The sequence below is a fragment of the Ambystoma mexicanum genome, chromosome 13 (assembly GCF_040938575.1).
Source record: "Ambystoma mexicanum isolate Mex_15411 chromosome 13, UKY_AmexF1_1, whole genome shotgun sequence".
Classification (NCBI taxonomy): domain Eukaryota; kingdom Metazoa; phylum Chordata; class Amphibia; order Caudata; family Ambystomatidae; genus Ambystoma; species Ambystoma mexicanum.
Window position 1 is genome coordinate 89,162,754 of NC_090938.1, and position 23,809 is coordinate 89,186,562.

Here is a 23,809-nt window from a genome sequence, read left to right on the forward strand (position 1 = left end):
TTTTTGTTTCTGTGTGTTTGTTTTCTTCTTAAATCTTCTGCTTTTGAGGTTGACTGCTTTTCTCTCACTCGTGTGTTAGTGTCATCTAATTCTCCTCTAGTTCTTTTGTTTGTTAGTTCGTTATAGGTCACCTCAAAACCCAAGACAGGGAAGTCATTTTTGGCTTCTAATATGGTAATCACTGTTTTTCAGGAGTTTAGATGTATTGCTATATGATCAGTCTGATATTCATGCAGAAATTCGATTGTCTTGATGTCTTCCGACTTAATCAGCTCTAGGTTTGGTATTGCATGTAAGAGACGTAGCACATTTGTTCTATTCAGAACCAAATCATCATGTCTATTCCATATGAACTTAATATTAAGAATCTTATCTGAATAGGATCTTGTGGGATCATCGAAGATTGGTAGCTTGTGCAAGTTTTCTTCTCTTTCTCTGTATTGGAGGATCTGTATGCTGTTTTTGTGGTTTGAAAATTGACATGATTTTAATTAGAGATTTCCTGATATTTCCTCACAAGTTAAAATTGTATCATCCTTAGGTCCCGATTGACCGTCCAAGTCAGTGTCTGTTGGTGTGATAGAGCTGTCCTCATCAATCACAATATACTCATCGTCCAACATGCTTGAACCATATTCATCTTGATATATTGTATATGTTGAGAGGTTCATCATGAGGTTTCTCTGCTCAATTTCTTCTTCTGTTAAGATCACCATTGAGCTGTCTTGTATTTGCTCCTTCTTTTTGATTGCATGTGGAGACTTTTGTTTTAGCGTTTTTTTTTCAGCATTTTTGATGTCTTATTTTTGGTTGGCAGAGGAACTTTTAGATTTATTAAGAAAGCACGAGACCCCTTCATGCTGGCATTTTGTCTAGATGTTTTTTTTTTCTTTCTGTTCAGCCATTTTTTTATTTAAACTTGCATGTTGCTTCGGTATCTTTGGAATTCCTTCAAATATAGAGAAAGTTGATTGTTCATCTTCATTCAAATTTATTGCTCCTTGTTTTCCAATAATGTTTATATTTATTAATGGCCTTGTCTGATTTATTCTCATGTTGCCTGGTTTCCTTTTGTTGTTGTGTTGGAATTAAAGTTGAGCCTTGGTTAATTTTCTTTGTGTTGACTTCTTTTTCTTGTTCAATTTCTGAGTATCTCTCTTGTCTTGGCTTATTCTTATCCAACTACATGCCAACATTTTGCATTGTCAGACCATTTATGGCATTATCTATTCGCAAATGATTCACCATATTTATCAGTGCAGTTGTTACGTCGTTCTTTTCATTACGGTTAGCTCTGGCTATGTCGAAAAGACAAGCTTGCCATTGAGTCGATATCTCGGATTCATTATCCAATCTCGCTTGTATGCGATTTAGGAAAGCTTCTGTATTCATTTGTTTAGTATGACTTAGAGCAAGCAATGTAGCTTGGTCCTTCATTACATCGGCATGGGTTTCCAGTAGTTTTAAGAAGGGTTCTAAAGCAAAAGTAGATGCCGCCATTGGTGAGTTCTGAAGATCTAACATTGTAGTTGGAATTTGTTGAGGTTGATCTTTTATTAGCCTTTCAAAGTGACAATAAGAGTGAATCTCTATATTTTCATCATTAGTATTACTTTGTGTCGTTGGATATTCAACATTTTCTTGAGCTTCACATTTTACCGGTTTGAATTGTTTGGTTGAATTTTTATCTTTTTTATTGGTGGGTTGTTGTAAAATTGCCGATTTTGTTCCATTATTTTTATGTATGTCCTGTTTTTATTTGATAAACTGGTCTTTGTTTTGTTGCCCTGTCTTGACTCCCATCTGTAATGGTGTTGAAGTCAGCTTTCTGGTATCATAAGATGTCTTGTTGGGCACAGGTTGCCCAAAAACATGGCTTCTTTTCTCATGATTTGACATGAGCGACTCAATCTCAGTTATGTCAAGGGATAGTCATGCCACTCGACATGTCTCTGGCTGTGAGATCGAAGACGTGAGCTTGTTTTCAATATTGAGGGTATTAATTCTCTGTTGCCATTTTATTTTTGCTTGTTCTGCTCGTTGCCTTAACATGGTCAAGGGAGTTGTAACATTGCCTATTACTCCACTATCTGCTGTTAGATGTTTCATCCTAGAGTCATTGGTATGTCTTTCTCTTCCATTTAGGACATCCTTATTTATTAATTTTGTCATAAAAGGAATAAGGTTGGTTGTTCTTTATAATATTAATGGCTTACTATTAGATGCCTCAATTACAGCGCAATTCTGTTCACAATCGATGTTCATAGATAAGCAGTTCAATGACTGTGAATTATCAGCAACTTCTGCTTTTGTATTGATGATCTCTGCGTTGGTTACAGGTATTTCTTTAAAAATAAGTGGTTGCTCAGCATGGTGGTCTTCATGAGTCTCGTCCAGTACCTGTATTGCACTTGGAATTTCTCGGAGTGAGCAGTCATCATTTTTTTTGTATTGGGGTGCAGTGCAGTTGTGATTTAATTGAATTTGACTACGTTTTTCCATTTGATGTTATGATAGTGACTCATTTAGGTCTCCATATTTCTTCGTTGCAATGTTATAAGGAAGTATTCTTGTATTTAGTAAGGCTTCAGTTTTCATTTTCCTCTGTGTATGGTGGCACATCTTTGGACCTGTTGAGGCCACCATTTTTCTGTTTTTCAACAGAATTCAACATGCTCCAGTCCCTCACTCGGCGGCTAGTCGATCAAAATAGCAATAGCAAATCACAGAAGTGAGGTAAAACTTGGTTAAATGTTACTGCAGTCACAGGTTAGTGCTATTCCGCCCAGCGCTATCAGGAAACATTGTTGGGTATTTCATAAATTAGATTATTTTCCGTTCTGGTGATTTCTTTTTTTTTCTTGCTTTCACAGCTCAAGCAACTTCATGTTATCAATGTCTGTTAGGTAAATTTAGCCGGACAATGTTCTGAAAACAATGTAGATGTTGCACAGGTTTTATACTTACCTTCTTGTCAGATGCCGTCAGACCCGAAGACCATAAGACTCTGCAACCGACTCTGTGGCCGCTCTGCGGTGCGAATGCCCTTTTGAAAGGAATTCGCCCTCCTCCCTCTCGCAGCGTGGTGGACAGCAAGAGGGCACTGCTGCACCTGCTGCAAACAGTAAAAGGGGACTGTTTTTTTTCTCTCCACTGTCAGTCACGCCCATGGATGAATAACGTTGCAATAAGCGTGGCAGCAGATTTCCACAATAAATCAGAGTCGAGTCAGACCATATTCTATTATTTCGCTCACAATGCGCCATATTTTCTTGAAAGTATTGTTACGTCATTTATACAATTAGGTTAACCTTTAAGCCCTTTAAACTATTTTTTAAGACCCTTCTCGCGCATTGTGCTATAAGACTTGTCTGGGAATGTCCCCTCTCGAATGTTGTACTACCAGAAAGACATGATCAAAGTTATATCAAAAGACACACCTTTGCCCCTAGTATTAGTTACGTCAATGCCAGCATTCTTGCAGTTCTCACTTATATTTTAACTGCTCAAAATCACAATCACCTTCTGAGCCAGAGAGGGGATTGGTCGTAATGTTGAGTCATTCAATGAAGTCAATTGAGAGCCCTTGGGCATCAAAGAGAGGTTGAAGGGCTCCAGAAAAGTGTGAATGCACTTCCTAGCAGCTCTATTTAAATAATACAAGAGAACCTCACTCAAACCAGTCATTGTGAGTTCATGCTCCTTCACAGAAAATCATCAGTGTCAATCTCACGCAGGTAACTTTTATTTTCAGCTCTCTTTCTGTTCCCTTTCAAAACAAATTGTGTGTGCCCCTATGGAGTTAGAAGAATGTGTGCCCAATCGCAAGCCAGTAACCGAGCTTCTGCTCCCTCATAGAAATCACGAATGACACTCTAAAGCCATTCACTTTGATTTTCTGCACCCTCAACAAAAAATATGATTATTATTGTCAGTCACTGTGAATTACTGCTGCACCACAGTATGTGTGCCTTTCTCTGAAGTCAGTCACTGTGATTTTCTGCCTCCCCGCAAAGAATCATGTGTCTTTCGGAAGCCAGTAACTGATTTTCTGTCCATCAAAACATGTCTTCTGTGGGATTGCTCTCTTTTATTTACTGTAATCAGCATTCTGCCAAGTCAGTCACAGCCATTGTCTACCCCATACTGAATTCAGACTTGTCATTGGGCCTCATTACGACCCTGGCGGAGGACCATGGTGCTATTAGCACCATGGTCCTTGCCGCAGAGGGTGCAATTCCGCCATGGCGGATTGCAGACTTACCGCCCCATTCCGAGGTTGGCGGGGCGGTAAGTCCCCAATCCCCATTTTACCCTTCCCCATTCCCATTCTTGCCCCATAGGGCATAATGGGAGTGGGGAAGGCGTTAATTACGCCACCGTAAATTACGGTGGCGTAATTAACACCAAGGTCCCTTAGCGCCATGGATTTTAACGCCTGCAAAAAGCAGGCGTTAAAATCACCATGGCGCTAAGGGACCTCGTAGTAAGGCGGAAGGGGTCGGCGCAGTTAACGCTGGCGCAGACCCCTTACCGCCAGGGTCGTAATGAGGCCCATTGAAATGACTTGATTTTCTGTTCCTTCCCCCAGAATTAATTTCTGTCAATACCAGTCACAAACATGTTATGCTCTGACTAATAGAACTTCATCATGGGAATTTGATAATGATCTACTTCCCGTAAATTCATTAATCGTGTCGGTTCAGCCATTTGCTGTGACTCTCCATTGGCTCCTTCATGCCACACCTCCTCTACAGGAGGAAGAAGATAGGCTCTTGGCAGAGTGCCAGCACATGTGCCAAGTCAGCGCAAACTTGCACTGTTCAGCCATTTGTTGTGGCCCTCAATTTGCTCTTTCAAGCCGCACCCCCCAACAGGAGTTAGACAAACACTCTAGTTGGCATAACAGCACCTGCACCAAGTCACGCTGTTCAGCTGTGCTGCTGTGCTTCAGCACCGTAATCAGAACTCACCGACAGGTCATTGTAAGTTCAGGATATTGGGCAATCGAGGATTGGGATGTTGGACTTGCCTTTGGAATTATACTGTAGGGCTACCAGCATGTCCTTTCCCTCAATATGGTCTCACTATCAAAGCACCCATGTATTCGTTCAGGTGTATCATTCAAATTGCTCAAATCACATAGCTCTACTAAATTGATTGTAGCCCATGGCCCCATGGGCCCAGCTAGTAGGGGCTGCATGCATGCCCCCTAAAGGAACACCTAGAAATAAAGTTGCAAACAACACTGTGATAAAAGTATTTTATTAAATATGTAGTTTATGAGTTATTTATTTATGTGTGTGTGTTCAATGTGGTTGGCTTTGGATCAAACCACCCAGCCCACCATGGGGCTGGACGGAATGTTAATAAAGAAAATAAATAAAAAGAAAGGAACAGAACTCTCCTGCACAAGAAAGGGCCGCGCAGGGGAGAACCGAATACTGAGAGGATTAAAGAAAAGTGAGAATTAGAAAAAGACAGTTAGAAATGGATTGGAAGAAAGAGAGAAGAAAAATACAGCAGAGAAGGAGAAAAGGACTTATCTGGGGCCGCTGCCTCGAGCGGCCCACCATGCATCTCGGTGTGGTTGGCATTTGTGAAGCGCCCTGACGACTGAGCCAGGGGGCCGACCAGCTTATGCCAGAGGCAGCTCGGCCATCCAGGGGCTGTGGCCGATGTCAGTCAATGGGGGGCACCTAGATGAATTAAAAAGGACCATGGGCATGTCCGTGACTGTGGGTGACCCCCCACACCAACAGGGCCACCCAGAAGAATGAAAGAGGCTACAAAGAGTGGCAGTGATGTCAGTAGACACCCACTTGCGCAGGGTGCCTCCCAGCAGACCAGTAGAGCTCAGGTGGCCCCATGTGGTGGACTTGACCATCCCGAGGAAAGAAGAGGGGCCAGGCCCCCATCTATCCTCAGTGGACGCCTCCAGCCAGCCCTTCATCCAGCTTACCCGCCAGCCCTCAATGTGCTATGGCCATCAGTGGCAGCCCTTGAAGGTACTCTTAAGCAGGTGACTGACTGACGCGGTCAACCCCATTGTGACATGTTTATATTGCGTTTTATGTGTATTATATGTTGTATGTAAATATATACATATATGTATGTGTGGTTATATGTATATATTTATTTATCAAAATGTTAAGTAGTATGTGAAGTAAGGAACAGTAAAATGGTGGTTATATAGAAGGGAAATGTTATATGGATATAAAAGTTAAGTAGGGGCAGGACGTTCATTATATGTATTGATTTTAAATAAGAAAAAGGCAATGTTGAAGACATATCCTGGTGTAAGGTAGCTGGATAGGGGGGGCGGCCTGCCTGAGGCTGCCTAGTGAAATGGGAAAACCCACATATGCCATTCTCTGGCCTCACACTCCATGTGGGTGGCAACTGAGTTTAGGTACGTTGCCTGTTGCATCAGGCTCAACATTAGGGTCCTTGCATCCCCTTTAAGGAACGGTGAGATGATGTAGCAGGTCCCCATTTACTTGGAGCTCATGCCAGGGGAATCCTAGAGAATCATGAAAGGGTAGTAACAAGTATGAACGTGTTTTTATAAATAAAGAGGCATCCCCGTTGAAATCCCTAACCGTTTAAAATGCTCTCTGGTGTTTGCGTCCATTGGTAATCTAAGAACTCAGGGTCTATCTGACCTCCTGTTAACAGTGATTTTATTTGGCTGACTTAGCACCCCTCCCTACCCAGTGGGGCTGGGGGTGGGGATGGTGGTGTCCATGGGAACTATCTGTGGTCTGGGGTGAGGGGATGTACACCTTTATCCGGACCTGGGACAAAAATAGGGGCTACATGATGGTACCAGAAACACTGTCTTTCGTGCTACTGTGATTAGGTGGCTTGGATAGAACCATAGCCACAGATGTGTTTGTGCAATCGAAAACGCAGTGTCTGATTAGATCCAATTGACCTGTGAGGCCTCTTTCCCTCTGTGGTGAGGCCGCCTGCTCTTTAGTCAATGACTTCCTTTTGTTTCTCTGCAGGTCGCCCTCTACTGCTGCAATTTGTTACTCTAATTCGCCAGCTACTTGTTTATGCTCACATCGAGTGTACCTAACGTCTGCACCTTTTTTTGGAGAGGATTTAGCCAACAGAGATACAGTGGCTGGCTTTGCTTATGAAGGCAAGTCCCTTTTTACGCACACTCCAGAATAAAGACAACCCGCTAGGGAAATAGGCCAGGAGAGAGCTTTGCAAGGATAACAAGGTTTAATTGTACAGAATAAAAATATCAGCAAAGGACTCTTCTGCTCGAGAGTGCTCTAGCTCTTACAGTCACAAACATGGGCTTAAAAACCCCAAACGCGTCATACATAAGGTACAAAATGGGTGCCACTGATTGGAGGCATCCTACACATGAGCTTGCTCCATAGGGGTGCCAGCCAGTAATTGGTTGGTTCTTCCCCGTCAATCAGGATCCACGCCGGTCATCTGGGCTCATCCTCGCGGTGAAGGTCTGGTCAGACATTAATACATTGTTCCTATCTAAACTAAACATCCGAAACCTGAATATTAAATCATTGTGGCAGGCACCTGGGCAGCAAGGGAAATGGTGCCAGGGGGAAAGGAGGATAAAATACAGTCATGCTGACCTACACATTCAAGGCTTCATTGATACTTCAGTTTCCGCACTCAAGGTCTCCGCCCGGGGTTTGATCTGTAATGTATCCTTCCCGGTACCTTGTGTTACAAGGGATGTGTGTTCAAGTTGGAGAGAAATACAGCCGCGCATGCTTGGATCTTTGGTGGACAATTAATTTGTGTTGGGACCTGGGGGTCGCTTGCTTATCAAGGAATGCAAAAGGTGTGGGCGTCGAGTCAGTGGTGTGGGGTTGGCTCTGGCCTGGCTGGGATGGGGTTAGAGGTATAATAGCAGTTTAGTTGAGATGAATGGATGCAGCACGGAGCCTGGTGTTGTCTCACGCTCTTGCGAAGTGCATTCCTTTGAAAGATACTAAATATTTGCAACACAGAAGGGACGAGGGGAAAGTGGACTTCTGTGGGAAAAGGGCTCAAGCGAAGCCAGCTCGTAGTACAGAAATTAGGCCTCATGAACCAGGAACATGAACAGCGCGAGCCTGCAGCTTATCCCTTCTGGGCCTAATACAAAATGGAGTCGAATGGTATGTGCCTTCCAGTGCCATGCATCTACTTCTAAGTGCTACAGAGCCCCTACATGTTGCCTGATGATGTGGATTACTCTCCCCTTGTACGTTATATCACCTCATATGGTGTTCATCTTACTTGGAAGCACCCGGGGGGTAGGATAGGCTTATTTTCATCCCAATACTTATCACTATAGCTAGCATGGGGACTTGGGTTATGTAGATTACAACTCCTTAAGTTAATGCCTTGATGGTAAACAGTTGAATGCTAAAAAAGCAGGCATATCAAATAAGTCAAATAGGACATATATGTCAAATACTTAATGCAGCTTATGCGATTTATGAGGATATTTGGGTTGCTAGAGCAAGGGCCAAGCGGTCAAGCTGTATGCATAGACGGGAACCTTGCAACAAAAATAAAATGGTGATTACAAGTTACATACAATACACGTTTGCACATCTCTTTTCTAAGGTCAACTTGAAAACCTACCTCCAAGAGGCTGGCAGTTCCATTGCACTTGAAAGAAGAGGCCACTGTGGAGGGACAAGATCCACCAAGCAAGTCCCTAAAGAGCCCAGAACGGCCCAGAACAGCTGCAATGCTACAGACGTAATAACTGACCTGCTGACTTTCAGGCCAACTGTGACAACGTGGCATGGGCTGCCAATGCAGACACCACCTCCCTTCAACCCTCTGTGCAGCACAGAAAATACTGCATGTTACATTTCCTAGTTTCTTACAGTCAAAAATGCCAGAGTAATTCAGGTTGATCAGCCACCGAACTCATGATCACTAAAAACTACTTTTGAGTTTGTTGTCAAGGTTCCAGACTTGGAGAAGGATTTTTTCAAATATTCCAGTCTGAGGCATCTCTTGAACTATCTTGTTCCTCGGGTTACAATGACAACATATTCGAGATGAGTGGGCTTTGTGGTAGATTAAACCTGATGCTCTGATTCTTGATTTGTCAATTGGTTGGATTTTTGATTTCAGGCCCAAGATTATCTGAGATGGCTTCATTCCAGCAACATCAGGAGTGAGGCATCGGCCTCCTGCTGCAGCTCACCACACAACACGAGGAGGCCAATGCAGAGGAGACCCACATACTTCTCTGGAGAAGTTGCTCCTCGAAGATGGCCGCCACCATGAACCCCACCATCAATGAGTCTGCAGTGCCTCTTGCAGCCCGCGACTTTCCTCCAGTGAGGCCACCTCTATGGCCCCACAGACAAACAGCTGATTGGACAGATCTTGCTTTTAATATCTCTGCTGCCTTGCCGGCAGGGTGTGCCAGGGTCCCCTATCAAAGACCCATATTAAAGGCTCTAATCCTGTCTGGTGCCTGTCCGGGGCATGTTGGGCACCTGGTGCGTTTCCTACAAGCCAACCTCCAGTGCCATTCTATCCTGCATCCCACAACACTCCTGGCATCCACCAAAGTGGCTCTTTGCCACCGTGCAGCACTACCAGCAAGGTAAGATGCAACAGTAACCTCCTCTCCTCTGTACGTGCCTTGACTTCCCTGAACCATTGGGACTCCATCACTGATCGCTCTCCTGATCCTTACCCTAGCCCTGCCCACAACTTTAACTGCCTGACCATTTCATGGATGCAGCCCCCTATGAGAGGTGGCTCTCCCATTCTATGACCACTTGCACTGAACCATGTTATAACACTCCCAGCCTCCTTCCATGCTTTGCACTATCGGGCTCCTGCTTTTATTACCTTGGCAATCTTCCTCAATGCCTGCCCTCCCCATCCTCCTCGTCCCCCTCCCCGCTCTGCTCTTGCACACTCTCAAATATGTTACTCTCACCTACCTGTATCACCTACCTGTAAACTACATGTCTGATGTAGCCCCTTGCAACATGAGGTGCGGATTTCCAAATTGTGCACCCTGGACAATTATGCTCTTTACCTACCTGCAACTGCATGTTGGATGTACCCCTTGCAACATGAGGTGTGGCTTTCCGAATTGTGCACCCTGGGCAATTACGCTCTTTACCTACCTGTAAACTACATGTTTGATGTAGCCCCTAGCAACATGAGGTGCAGATTTCCAAATTGTGCACCCTGGACAATTACGCTCTTTACCTACCTGCAACTGCATGTTGGATGTAGCCCCTTGTAACATGAGGTGCAGCTTTCCAAATTGTGCACCCTGGACATATGTGCTCTTTACCTACCTGCAATGGCATGTTTGATGTACCCCTTGTAGCATGAGGTGCAGCTTTCAAAATTGTGCACCCTGGACAATTGCGCTCTTTACCTACCTGTAAACTACATGTTTAATGTAACCCCTTGCAACATGAGGTGCGGATTTCCAAATTGTGCACCCTGGACAATTACACTCTTTACCTACCTGTAAACTGCATGTTTGATGTAGCCCCTTGCAACATGAGGTGCGGATTTCCAAATTGTGCACCCTGGACATTATGCTCTTTACCTACCTGCAACTGCATGTTGGATGTAGCCCCTTGTAACATGAGGTGCAGCTTTCCAAATTGTGCACCCTGGAAAATTGCACTCTTTACCTACCTGCAACTGAATGTTTGATGTACCCCTTGTAGAGCTTTCCAAATCGTGCACCCTGGACAATTGTACTCTTTACCTACCTGTAAACTACATGTTTGATGTAACACCTTGCAACATGAGGTGCAGATTTCCAAATTGTGCACCCTGGACAATTATGCTCTTTACCTACCTGCAACTGCATGTTGGATGTAGCCCCTTGCAACATGAGGTGCAGCTTTCCAAATTGTACACCCTGGACAATTACGCTCTTTACCTACCTGCAACTGCATGTTTGATGTACCCCTTGTAGCATGAGGTGCAGCTTTCCAAATTGTGCACCCTGGACAAGTGCGCTCTTTACCTACCTGTAAACTACATGTTTGATGTAACCCCTTGCAACATGCGGTGCAGATTTCCAAATTGTGCACCCTGGACAATTATGCTCTTTACCTACCTGCAACTGCATGTTGGATGTAGCCCCTTGCAACATGAGGTGCAGCTTTCCAAATTGTACACCCTGGACAATTACGCTCTTTACCTACCTGCAACTGCATGTTTGATGTACCCCTTGTAGCATGAGGTGCAGCTTTCCAAATTGTGCACCCTGGACAATCACGCTCTTTACCCACCTGCAACTGCATGTTTGGTGTAGCCCCTTGCAACATAAATTGCGGTTTTCCAAAGTGTGCATCCTGGACAAGTACGCTCTTTACCTACCAACTGTAGGCCCTTGCAACATGAGGCGTGGCTTTCCAAATTGAGCTCCCTGAACAATTATGCTCTTTACCTAGCTGCAACTGCATGTTTGATGTAGCCCCTTGCAACATAAGGTGCAGCTTTCCAAATTGTGCACCCTGGACAATTTAGCTTTTTACCGGCTTTAACTACATGTTCCATTTTTTCTTGCTCTTCACTAATGTACTTGCACTTCCTGTAACTAGCGCCCAGATGCCCTGTGGTTCAGTGTGCTGTAATAAATGCTAAATAAATATATAAATATCATAAATTGTTCATGGAGAGGGAATTACATCCCGAGGTTACTAGATTGTGCGTACAGAAGGATTTGTGGCAAGGCAGATAGTTTTAAGATGAGATCATTAATACCTCAGTGCTAAATGAAACACTGTTGTGGTCAGTCTGGTGTAGCCCAGATGGTGTGAGGCTAAAGGCCTATCTTGCTCCTTTGTTCTGAATTAGTTGCCTTCAACTGATTGGTTTCTTGGGTACGTTGAGGCACAGACCATTATAATAGACTATCTTTGAAAGACCAGGACATAAAAACAATCTTTCAATTTTTCGACAAATTTTATCGGGCTTCCCTTTTACATAACATGTTGATTGCTTTCTTTTTGTTTGAAATTATAGCTAAGTGAGAAGTATGGTCCAGTATTCACTGTCCACTTGGGGTTCCGCCGCGCTGTGGTGCTCTGGGGTTACGATGCAGTGAAGGAAGCCCTGGTGGATCAGGGAGAAGCGTTCAGTGGACGAGGGACGGTAGCAACTTTTGGTTCCGTTCTAAAGGATCATGGTAAGTAAAGATGATAGAAGCAAGTAGGGATATGTGCACTTGTATATGTCTACATTTTCATTACTTCTGTACTGTGTTCAATAGTATTGTGCGTGTGTTACTGATTCTGTATTATTATTATTATTTTTTTTATTATTATTATTATCATTATTATTATTTTTAGGATATTTTATTGAGTACGAACCTACCTTTAGGAAGCAACAGAGCAGTTTTCTTGAAGTGTTCATTAAAGTTGTCCTACCCACAGGGAACATGTTTGCAACTCAGTACAACTAGCATGTTTGCCTATACTAGACTTCTTTGTTACGCTATATCTCCCCTATGCTTAAATCTCACCTTTAATGATCACTGACCATGCCCTGTAGGACATGGTCAATTTACTACTGACACCCCTCTATATTATTTTCACCCATTGACCTACTTTCACCCAAACCTTGAAATTGGAAACCATTCCTCACAACAATTCCATGAAATGCAAATGGTGTTGGAAATGACAACAAACTTAACTCAGAGTTTCCCCCCATTGATGTTGGAGATGAGGTAATTTCTGATGCCATTGCTGATGCCATCTTTGATATCATCATTTTACTCCTGGTGTGTGCAACATTGTAGAGTCTGAGTTAAGATTGTTGTCACTTCCAATACCTACCGAATTTCAAGCAATTTTCCTAAGCTTTATAGTAATAAATAACTATTGCCCACTGGCCATATTGCATTTAATACAATAAAGGTACATCGCCCTTACTTCCATCAGTAGTGAGTAACCATGTCCCACTGTCTATTGCCTTCATCGCCTCCACTTTGCACCAATTACAATTGATGATGTCATAAGTGATGTCATCTATGATGTTATCAGTGGTTTCAGAGGATGCGTAGGGGGCGGTTCTGAGTTAAGGTGGTGTAGCTTCAACCACTTGCCAAATTTCAAGGGTTTTGTTGAAATAAACCATCACCTTAACCTCACTTCAACTAAATGACATACATGTGCATGTGTGTTTGTATTCTCAACAAAAGCACAACACATTCCTGATCATCTGTTCTGACAGCAAAGCAATCAAAACAGTTTTATTTTTTGCAATTCTTTCCTAAGGAGTTAATTTTTCCGAGGGAACGCGCTGGAAGGAACTACGCCGGTTTTCTGTACTGACTATGGGGAATCTGGGAGTTGGAAAGAGAAGTATTAAGGAGAAAATCCGGGAAGAAGCACAGCATCTCATTGATGAGTTGAAAAGCACAGGAGGTTAGTACCTTTTATTTTATATTTATTGGTTTACAGTTTTCATAAACTTTTACCATTTTATATCATAACATGATAGTTCCTAATGCATTTAAACGTGCAATAGTTTCCCTAAAACAGTTTCCAAAAATGTAGTTAATGCATGTGACCATCTAGGTCTCTCCCCTGTATATAGGGCCTCCCACCAAGCATCAGCATCTAGGCCAAACAATGCCACTAGATGATTACTTAGGTATAAAGTTCTTAAACTTCCCAGTTTTGGGCAAAACAAGACCAAGGGCCTCATTACGACCCTGGCGGAATGGGTTAATGGGTGCCACTAATGGTGGCAGACCCATTAAACCCATTCCGCCTCATTACGAGGTTCCCTCGTGGGACCTGATGTGGATGTCTGGTTTTACCAGACGTCCTTACCGGGTCCCGCGAGGGGACCAGGGAGCTAACAATGGCCCGGTCGTAATCGGCCCGTTGTTAGCTCCCTGCACCCATTCCCATTGAGCCCTATGGGGGCTCTAATGGGGAAGGTCCGGGCCCGGGTTCCCTGTAGGGTTAATTACCTGGCCCTCCAAACTCGGAATGGCCCAGTAATTCCCCAAGCAGGGAACCCGAACCCAGACCCGGTTTTGGTGGCAGCCATGCCCTTATTAAGGGCATGGCTACCGCCAAGGCCGTAATGAGGCCCCAGGGGCCTCATTACGACCCTTGCGGTGTCGGAATGAAGGGGGCCGTTACGGGACCAGCCCCCTTCATTCCGACAGGGCTGATTACAAGCTTCCCATCGCAGGACCCGGATTGCACACCTGGTAAAACCAGGGATGCTTTTCGGGTCCCGCGAGGGGAAGAAGGAGGTAACAACGGACCAGTTTTAATCTGCCTGTTGTTACCTCCATCCCCATTCCCATTGAGCCCTATGGGGGCTCAATTGGCAATGGGGAATGGTTCCTGCAAGGAAGAATGACTGGGTTATTCCTCATTGCAGGAACCCGGTAAATGAGCCCGGTTTGGTGGCAGCCATGGAGCTAATAGCTCCATGGCTACTGCCAAACTCGTAATGAGGGCCCACGTGTTTAAGTGATTCCTCTTTCGAATTGTAAAGTCTGATTATTCAAGACCCAGACAAGATTTTGTCTTTTTCCAAGTACTTGTTTTTTCTAGAATTAGTACTTCTGATTTTTTAGGGTTCACACGCAATCCATTTCAATCTACGTATTTCTGAACAGTTGTCAATTTTTGTTGGAGACCGCGAGATGTTCAGTCTAGGAACAACAAATCATCGGCATAAAACAACCAACCAATCATTTGGTTGTTTATTTTAGGTGAACATGAGGGTGCAGGATCCATGATATGTCTGATGTCTGCAATGAAAACATTTAACAGAAATGCTGCGAGAGGGCAACCTTGTTTGAGGCCCATTGTGGTTTTGATGAATTTAGAAAGAAGGCCTTTTTGATTTAATCGGATGTGCATCGAGGTGCCAGTTTACAATGCTTTGGTTGTATTTAATTTCGCTGGTAGACATACAGCTATTGTCATCTTTAACCGTAAGCATTCTCTGTCGATGCTGTCAAAAGCACTTTCATGGTCGATGCATGCCATATAGTTAGTGATGGCCTCTTGCAGACTTTTCAGCTTCATTACATTCAGTTGAAGTTAAAACTACACACCACACCTTTAACAAAGCCGGTTTTTGTCTGTTGTCCAGCGCTCCAATTCTGTTGGCCCATTCTGTGAGATGTTTTAGAAATACTGACGCAAAGATCTTGCCCAGGACGTTTAACAGTGCTATTGGCCTATAGTTGATGGGGTTTGTATGGTCTCCTATTTTAAATATAGGTATGATAATACTTTTTTTTCCATGAGTTTGCCCTGTAAGGCAATTCTTTGAAATAGCTTGTGAGCGAATAAGGACCATTCTTCAGGCGCTGTTCTTAGAATAGAGTTAGTCAACCCATCAAGGCCCGTGGCTCTGGATGTGCTCGCTCTTTTTTTTATGATGATCAGAATTTCTTCAGCGTCGAAATCAAGATTTCATGAGGGACGAGTGTAAGCAAAGTTTGTACGCACGGTTTCTCAGCTTGGGTGTTATATAAGGTTGTAAAGTACTGAGCCCATGTCTGTTCAGCAATGACATTTGATAAAGGATTTGAGGCACAGAGGTTGGTCTGGTTCAGGAATTGCCAAATATTTTGGCTATTCTTTGCTCCCAATAATTTTCTCTTAGTCATTTTGGAACACCTCATATTTATGGGCTTTAACCCAATTTTGGTACATTTGCTTCCTTCTCTTAATTAAGACGCTCCTCACTATCAAAGGCGCGTGCCGGAGATCTTTCACATCCTCATGCATAATTCGCTTTTGTTCAAGCAGTAGTTCATCAGCGCAGTGTTTCACGATAGGATGGTCCTTTGCACTTTTCCTCCTGTGCATTTCAAGATTAGCTAGCACTTGTATGTCGTTTGTGCTTGTTTTTTGCTTTCCAATACTGATATGAAGTTTCTCAGGAAGCAGTTTTGGATCTCTGGGATCCAGCCGGATCTGTGTAAGAGTTTGGCCTGCTTCAATTTGATGTGGGCAAATCTTCACCATTCTTTCGTTGTGTACGGTGCAGGAACGAATGATTGCGTCATGGTCACTGGCCAGAGTTGTCATTACTTTCAAAGATGTTACCTGATCTAAAAGGTTGGCTGAGACAAACAAATTGTCCAAGGTCGCTTCAGTTTCTCTTCAGTTTTTCCAAGTTTTGGCACCTGGAATGTCTCCTTGTATTATCCATTTAACATGTGTAGTTGTCTCAGGTCCATTGCTTTTAGCCAGTGATTTAGTCAAGTCTTCTTTTTAGGGTTTCCCATTGAGACTGATTGTTTTATTTCATCCTCATGTGCTAGGCAGTCTATATTTAGATCTCCACAAAGGATGAAACAGTATTGCGGATATTTTGCATGGAGTTCATCAATCTAGTTTGTGACAGTGTCCACGAAATTAGAGCCGATGGAGTTGCTTGGATTCCAATATAGGTTGAACAATGTAACATCTTTACGATGATTCAGCTTAACGACATCTCCAACTTTTACGATAAAAAATGGTATGAATGGGTTTGGATATATGGTTTCCACTACTTCTAGGTTGGTTAAGCTTCTCACAAAAATACCCAACCCGGCCGATGGTCTTCCTTTCAACCCCTTCAATGCTTTATTGGGATATGTTGCAAATACAGGATCCATAGCTCTTGTAGGCATATGATTTTGATACAGTTTAGCGGTAGGGGGAGACCTTGTATAAGATGCTTAAAGTCAAGTGTGTTCATCTGGCAAACGTCAGATCTTGTACGTCGGGGATCCTCTGGCATTAATGTTGTTTGTGGTTAACCAGGGCTCCTGATAACCAGTTCCAATCATACTTGTCTAAAGCTCACGTAGAGGATGTTTTCCCACTATTCTGGGTCAGCATAGGTTTGTGATCCATCATTTCTCTGTCAAATGTGATTCTAATAGATTTTGCCTCCTTTGGGAGCAAAAAGGGCTTTTTCTTAGGTTCACAGTCAATGTTCGTAGAGGATCGATTTTGATCTTCGCTAGGATCTGTAACAGAGATTTTTTTTTCTGAACGGGTGCCAGGCTTAATGGAGCTCACCGTCCTTGTTCTGCGCATTTTTTTATCAAACCAAACAATATAAGGACATTGCAGGCCTCCACTAATAGGGTTGCCAGTGCAGCCAAAGCTCATTAAGGAAGGCAACGATTTTGATATCACTTGAATGAATCAATCTTAATTTTGGCATATGGTGTAATAGGCACATGATGTTATGACGGTTGAGTATTAAACTGTCCTCTGCTGGTAGAACATGCTCCAGGATTACTGCAGGTGTGCTTTTTTACTATAATCCGGTGGGGCTGAGTTTTGTATCATTCTTGCCAATAAATTGCTTTCAGCAAGAGACTTAGAGATCTCAAACTTGTTTCAATTTCTTTTTTGTTCCATGGTCAAGAAGCAGGGGGATTCATGTTGATGATCAGTTTCTACATCTTGACCTGAAGTAAGGTCAACTTCATTGATGTTGCTTTCATTTCCAACATCCTCCTCATCATCTTCATAGGTGGATAGCTCCATCAACAGGTTATCATTGTCCTCTTTGTCGTTTTGTAGTAATACAGTTGCATTATTAATTTTTCCATCATAAGGCTGATCAATGTGGTGGGTTTTGCAAAGTTTTTTCCCCCCTGATGACTTTCAAGGATCTTGCGATTTTGTAAGATGTGGTTCGGTGCGTTGAGGTAGTTTTATGTTTTTAACAAAACTTCTCGTAGTCGTAGTCTTCAGGTTATTTCTAGGCATTGGTTGATTTTGGGATTTTCTCTTCTGGGGCAATGGTTTTGATGCTTTTTTGCCATTTTCCATCTGGCCTTGTGATTTGGAGACAAATATGGAATAGGTTGGAGGAGTATCGGTTAGAGAGCCAGTTTCTTGCTCAATTTCGTTGTTTAAAGAGTTAGGGCCTCATTATAAGGCTGGCGCTCCCGTAATGAAGGGGGCCGGTCCTGTACCAGCCCCCTTCATTCCGGGAGCGCCGATTACGAGCTTCCCATCGCGGGTAAAACCAGGCGTGCTTTCCGGGTCCTGCGAGGGGAAGAGGGAGGCAATAACGGGCCAGATGTAATCTGCCCATTATTACCTCCCTCCCCATTCCCATTGAGCCCTAGGGGCTCAACTGGTAATGGGGATGGGTTCCTGCATGGAGAACGTACCGGGTCCTCCTATGTCGGAGTAACCCGGTAATTCCCCATTGCAGGAACCCGGTAATGGAGCCCGGAACGGAGGCAGCCATGGAGCTAATAGCTCCATGGCTACCTCCATTCTCGTAATGAGGCCCTTAGTGTCTGGCACTCTTTTAGAAGCATGTGATTTTGTAGCTGATTAGCTTCAAGTTGTGTGGAGGAGCTAGGGGCCGAGTTGGAGGACAAGATGATAACTTTGTCTCTCTCATCCAGCAAGGGAGGTGGGGTGCCCGTTGGCACTTTTCAAAGTTGTTCTATATGGGTTTGTTTGTCCACTCTCAGCTCTTCCATTATTTCGATCAATGATTTTAGCACAGCCCCATCTAATTCTTTGTCTTTGCCTCTTTTCTCTCTTGCAGCTCCTCTAAATGATTCAATCAGAATACGTTTTGAATTCATCAGAGCAATGAGAGTGGTTTGATCACTCTGAATTTTTGGCAAGTTCTCGTAAAGTTTTAGATAGGGTGCCAGCATAATGATAACTGCTGAAATGATATTTGCTTGCAGCTGCGCCATCTCATTTGGGTAGCTAACTGCACTGTGTTTAGTTGCAGGCTCAAATGATGGCAGAGGAGTTTCTTTCCTTTGTCGTTTTCTCATAGATTTGTATGGCAGCCTAGGTTTCGACACATTAGAAGGATCTGAGTCAAGGTCACACTCTGTATTGGAGTGTCTTGTCTCTCAATCGTCTGAGTTTCTTTCCATGTTTAATTCACAAGGTTTGTTTGTTGTGAAAATAATGTTATTTGAGCCCTGGTACGATGGTTGTTTTAAGTGAGTCAGGAGCTCTCCAGAACGGGTTAATTCTTTCATCCGTAGGCTGTCAGATGTACTTTGCTGGAGTTTCTGTTAATTTAGATGAGTGTAATCAGGAGGTTCATGATCCAAAATGCCATGCATTCGTGTACAATGAGGAAGTGTGCCTGTCAAGGAACGATTTTCGGTCATTCTCGCTTCTGGGCAATCTTTGTAATATGGAATGTGCCCTGCTATGTCCTCTGCAGAGAGCAATGGTTTTGGGTCACACTCATATGGTACAATCTCAGGGCTGTGGACCAGCAGATGACTGCTTAATTCTGCAGCTGTTAAGTCTATTTGACTGTGGTTGCCTTTTTGGGTGGATTGCTTCAAAGCCGGTCTCTCTAGATGTTCACTTGGCTTTTTTCCACAATCAGGGGTTTGTGGAATCACTGTGTATCGTGGTTGCAAAACGTCATTTGCCAGCAGCTCGGCATCAGATGGAAAGTTCCAAGATGAAGGGGGGAAGGAGTCATTTGTGCTGCCATGATTGACGCTTTTGCTCATAAGAGAAGAGTATCTAGTTTTAGTGAGAGGTTAGTCCTCATCACCACCTCATTAGCCGCTGTCTTTGCCTGATTAAAGTGCCAATGTGTAGTTGGCGAATCAGACATGGACTTGCACCTTTTAAGTTGCAGTCCTTTCTTTAACTAATTTATGGTGGTTTTACCAATCGTATTGTTTTCTGGTTGGTCGGACAGTGATTATTGTACTTGGGGCACTTCTTAGATCATTATTGTTGTGCCCCTTATCACTGTAGAAGATTTATCGATGATGTCTTCATATGACAATGTATCTGAGTATCACTTCAAGAGTTAAAGAGGAGGAGTCTGTTGGTGCTGCGGAATCCACAGTCTCCACCGCGGCTGTAGGCGGCAAGCTCGCTTCAGAGAGAAACAGCACTGTGCCCAAAGCGGTGCTAGAGGTATGCAGGTCATCTTCTGTTTGGGGCTCCAGTGTGTTACTTGGGGTCTGTTGGGCGGCCGATGCAGGCTCCAAAAGATGCGGTTTTTGTAGGTAATCTTGTAGAAGCAGATATTGCTGCTGGATTTTGGATGTGAGAGTTGCTCCGTGTGTTCAGAGCACGGCTATACACAGGAGCCAAATTAATTTCCAAGTGTTTGTATTGTCTTGGTGCTCATGACCGGGCGATAGATCCAGTAGTCACAAGGGTCAAATGTATCTAGAAATGCCTTGTCAGTACAGCTGGTTAGGCAATGAGGTTGGCACGCGGCATCAGTCACCAGTCAATACAAATGGCGACACTTACGCTGATTTGTGTATTCATAAGGGGATAACAGGAGATTGGTGAATGCACTCACTCTTCTGGTGCAAGTGTAGCAAGGCTAACAGCTCCACACTACTCATACCATGGACTGCAGACTGCAATTCCACTTTGCAGCCGCTTCGCAGGAGTACTGGCCTTTTCAAGGGAAGGCAGGCTGGTCAGCTCAGTATGGAGAGTGAAGAGAGTCTTTGTTTCAGGGCTCCAAACCAGCAGCAAACAGGTAAGCAAGTAAATCAGACTGCAACTCCACTTTGCAGCCCACGTTGCGGCTGCTTCGTGGGAGGACTGGCCTTTTCAATGGAAGGCAGGCTGGTCAGTTCAGTATGGAGAGTGAAGAGAGACGTTGCTTTAGGGCTCCAGCGCTCCCACCCAGCAGCAAACAGGTAAGCAAGTAAAGTAGACTGTAACTCCACTTTGCAGCCCACTTCGCCTTTGTACCTTTTACATTAAATGCACTTTACTTAACAGAATTAACAGCACAATGCGGTTCCTGGTTTAAAATGTGTATTTGCTAAACCTGGATAATTGTTATCTCAGCCACCACAATTTAGCAACAGCACTTTCAACGTTATCTTCTTTCATCTAATTACTGAAATGACTTTGTAAATAACCATGGACTAATATTCATCCTACCACTGCACTATTCCACTGATCTTATTGAAAACATGAAAACATAAGGCAAACCTATATTATAAGAAAGGGGGTGGATCATTGGACTCCATGGTGAGGATCTGATTGGCCTTGACATAGATGAAGCTGAACAACACGTTGGTATAGAGGACTAGCTACCCACATACTATTGTATACAGGCGAATGTGGTATATCTGAAGATATTAAGGTTGGAGCCTGAGGGCTCCAACCTCTCCCCTGGCTCTTTTACAACTACCGGGCTCTGCTTGCAGACCTCATTTCCACCTTCTATCCTAATTTCCAGTGTTATGCAGATGACACACAACTCTTCTCCAAATGTTCTCTCTGATCCTCTTCTTTTTCCCTCCCTCATTCCTGACTGTCTATCTGCCATCCAGTCCTGGTGTGAACCCAATGATCTCTGCCTCAATTACTGCAACGACTGAGATCCTTCCAATTGGGACAACTGCTCCCTCTTTCTGCCCCTCAATCTGGCCATGCTCTATGGGCACTTCCCCTTCTTCTGAAGCCAGAAACATTGGAGTCATCTTCGACTCCTCTTTCCTTCATCCCTCACATCCTGGACATTGCCAAGAAGTCCCACTTTCAACTCCACCTTCTAAAGGAATTCTTCCTTTCCTCACATTCCCTCAGACGCTCAATGTCTACAGAGCTCTGGTTCTCTCCAGGTTGGACTATTGCAATACCCTCTACCTTAATCTACCCTCTTCTTCTCTACGACCCCTCCAACTAATCCAGAATAGGGCTGCAAGATGTATCCTTGGTCTCATGACCAGGGACTGCATCTCTCTAGCCGTAAAATCTCTCCACTGGCTCCCGGTTAATGCAAGGATCATATTCAAATCCCTCTGCTTCATCCACAAGGCTGCCTGGGCCCGGGAACCACGCTATCTACAACCTGCTATTACTATATACTCTCCCTCCAGATCTCTACGCTCCTCCGGCACTAACTCTCTGTGTGTTAAGCACTTCGCTAAACAGCAAGCTGGTGGACAATCTCTTTCCTCAGCTGGCTCCCTCCTATAAAACAGCCTCGCTCTTCCTCTTGAGCCGGATCTCCTCAAATTCGGGAAGCTTCTCAAGACTCTCATTTTCACATCCTCTTTCCCTTCTTCCCTCCTCTGCTAAATCCCACAGTTGCTAGGATTGGTGACCAGGGTCCTTATGTGTCCTCCTGGGCCCTGGTCCCCACACTCAATCGCGTACAGCCTCCACCCTTCCCAGCACTTTGCCTCAACACCCACTGGCATATGTCATCACATGCCTGCACTTACTTACTTAGATACCTATGCACTTACAGCTGCTCCCTCCTTAGCACTTCCCGTCTGATCCACCTAGCACTTCCTTCCCTGGCTTTTCCCCCCACTCCCTCGTTCCTCTCTCTCTCTCTCTCTCTCTGAACTTGCACATTCTGAATGCTCACAAGGCCTAGTAGGTCTGCATCTATCTTTCATTGTTATTTTGCTTTCTTTCCCATGTTCCCTCCCTGCTGCTTTGTGGGCGCTTTGAAACACAATTTACTTGATGTATACATTCCTTACAAATGCACAATAAATAAATAAATATTGTGCCTAAAAATCAGGGAACAAATGTAGGCTCACTGTGTTATGAGCATAGAAATACTGAACTAGTTTGATACAAGCACCCCCAAGAAAACTATAAAATGACGTATCGTGGGAAATAGCCATGGCCATGAACATGATAAAGATGAAAGCAAGGCAACTCTGACTGGGAGTCAAACAAGTCATAGCAAAGTGTGGCTGTTGTCATACTAAAAGTCAATCTTTACAGCAAATCCTCACATTTGAATTTATTTTAGCAACTGGGCAGTGGGGTCGGCCAATCAGAGGGATTTACCTACTGTTGATGGCCCATATTCTGAGCCTGCAGCATTGGGACAGTGCCTCATAATCTGTCAATTTTTGTAGCTCCCTCACAGTAATCTCCTCTCCACCTGTTTCCACATCAGCCATAAACGCTTAACTCTCCACTGAGGACACAAGGCCCCTTCTCCCTAGCCACTCTCCACCTAATCATTGTAAACAGAACTTGAGAAGGGACCTTTCGTAGTTCACTTCGCCAAGGTGGCCATCTTCTTTGTAGTATGGCCATCTTCTTTGTAGTTTTCTTTTACTTGAAGAATCATCAGCATAGTCTATAAACACAGTTTATCAAATAAAACAAGCCCCGATAGTAGCACCCTGCAAAATATGCTGGGGTACTAATTGCTATGACTCCTGTTTTGGGTGTGCTTACTCAGGTGGTAATGAGAATTCATGTATGCAAGAAATGTTGACTTGTTTCAATCTTTGTTTCTCCCTCTTTTCCGTCTCTGGCTTTCTATGGTTCACAGGTTTTGTAATTTTCACACCATCAGACATATTTAGCCCCTGAGGAAGTTCCCGCAATTATCAGGGGGATAGAAACATGTTGGGCTTGGTCTTCTTATGCTATAGCTTTAATCACTAGTAGCATTACCCTTTATTTTGTATACTTTCTTCACTGATACCTCTCTTAAAGTCTTTATTGTATTGATAAGCTTCACAGTTGGGGGTTCAGAGTTACTATTATCCGAAAATGTTAATGCTTAAACAATTTGTGCAGAGCACATACAAAATGAAAACTTACTTCATTCAGTTTTAAAAGGGAATGAATCATATTATCATGTTTAGTAACTTGTTATTTTCGTGTTTAGAAAGTTTAATTAGCTTCATTTTTATCAAGGTTTTTTATCATGCAACATATACAATAAAAAGTATTTTAAAAACAAAAACTAATAGCAGAAAGTGTAAAACAATACATTGACCCATTCTACCACTTCTGAATTAAATGGTACATATTTTTTGTTTCCAAGGACCTGAGGTTTTTTGAACCAATCAGGTGCACAC

At 43.6% G+C, this 23,809-nt stretch overlaps 1 protein-coding gene across 1 annotated transcript in view; it reads left to right on the forward strand.

Annotated features, from left to right (window-relative positions):
- Positions 1-23,809, forward strand: part of LOC138520915 (cytochrome P450 2A6-like) — a 181,735-nt gene that overhangs the window by 12,519 nt on the left and 145,407 nt on the right. Inside the window, exons 2-3 of the mRNA XM_069633342.1 lie at positions 12,013-12,175; positions 13,266-13,415. Coding sequence (XP_069489443.1) covers positions 12,013-12,175; positions 13,266-13,415 — 313 coding nt within the window. The remainder of the gene's footprint in view (positions 1-12,012; positions 12,176-13,265; positions 13,416-23,809) is intronic.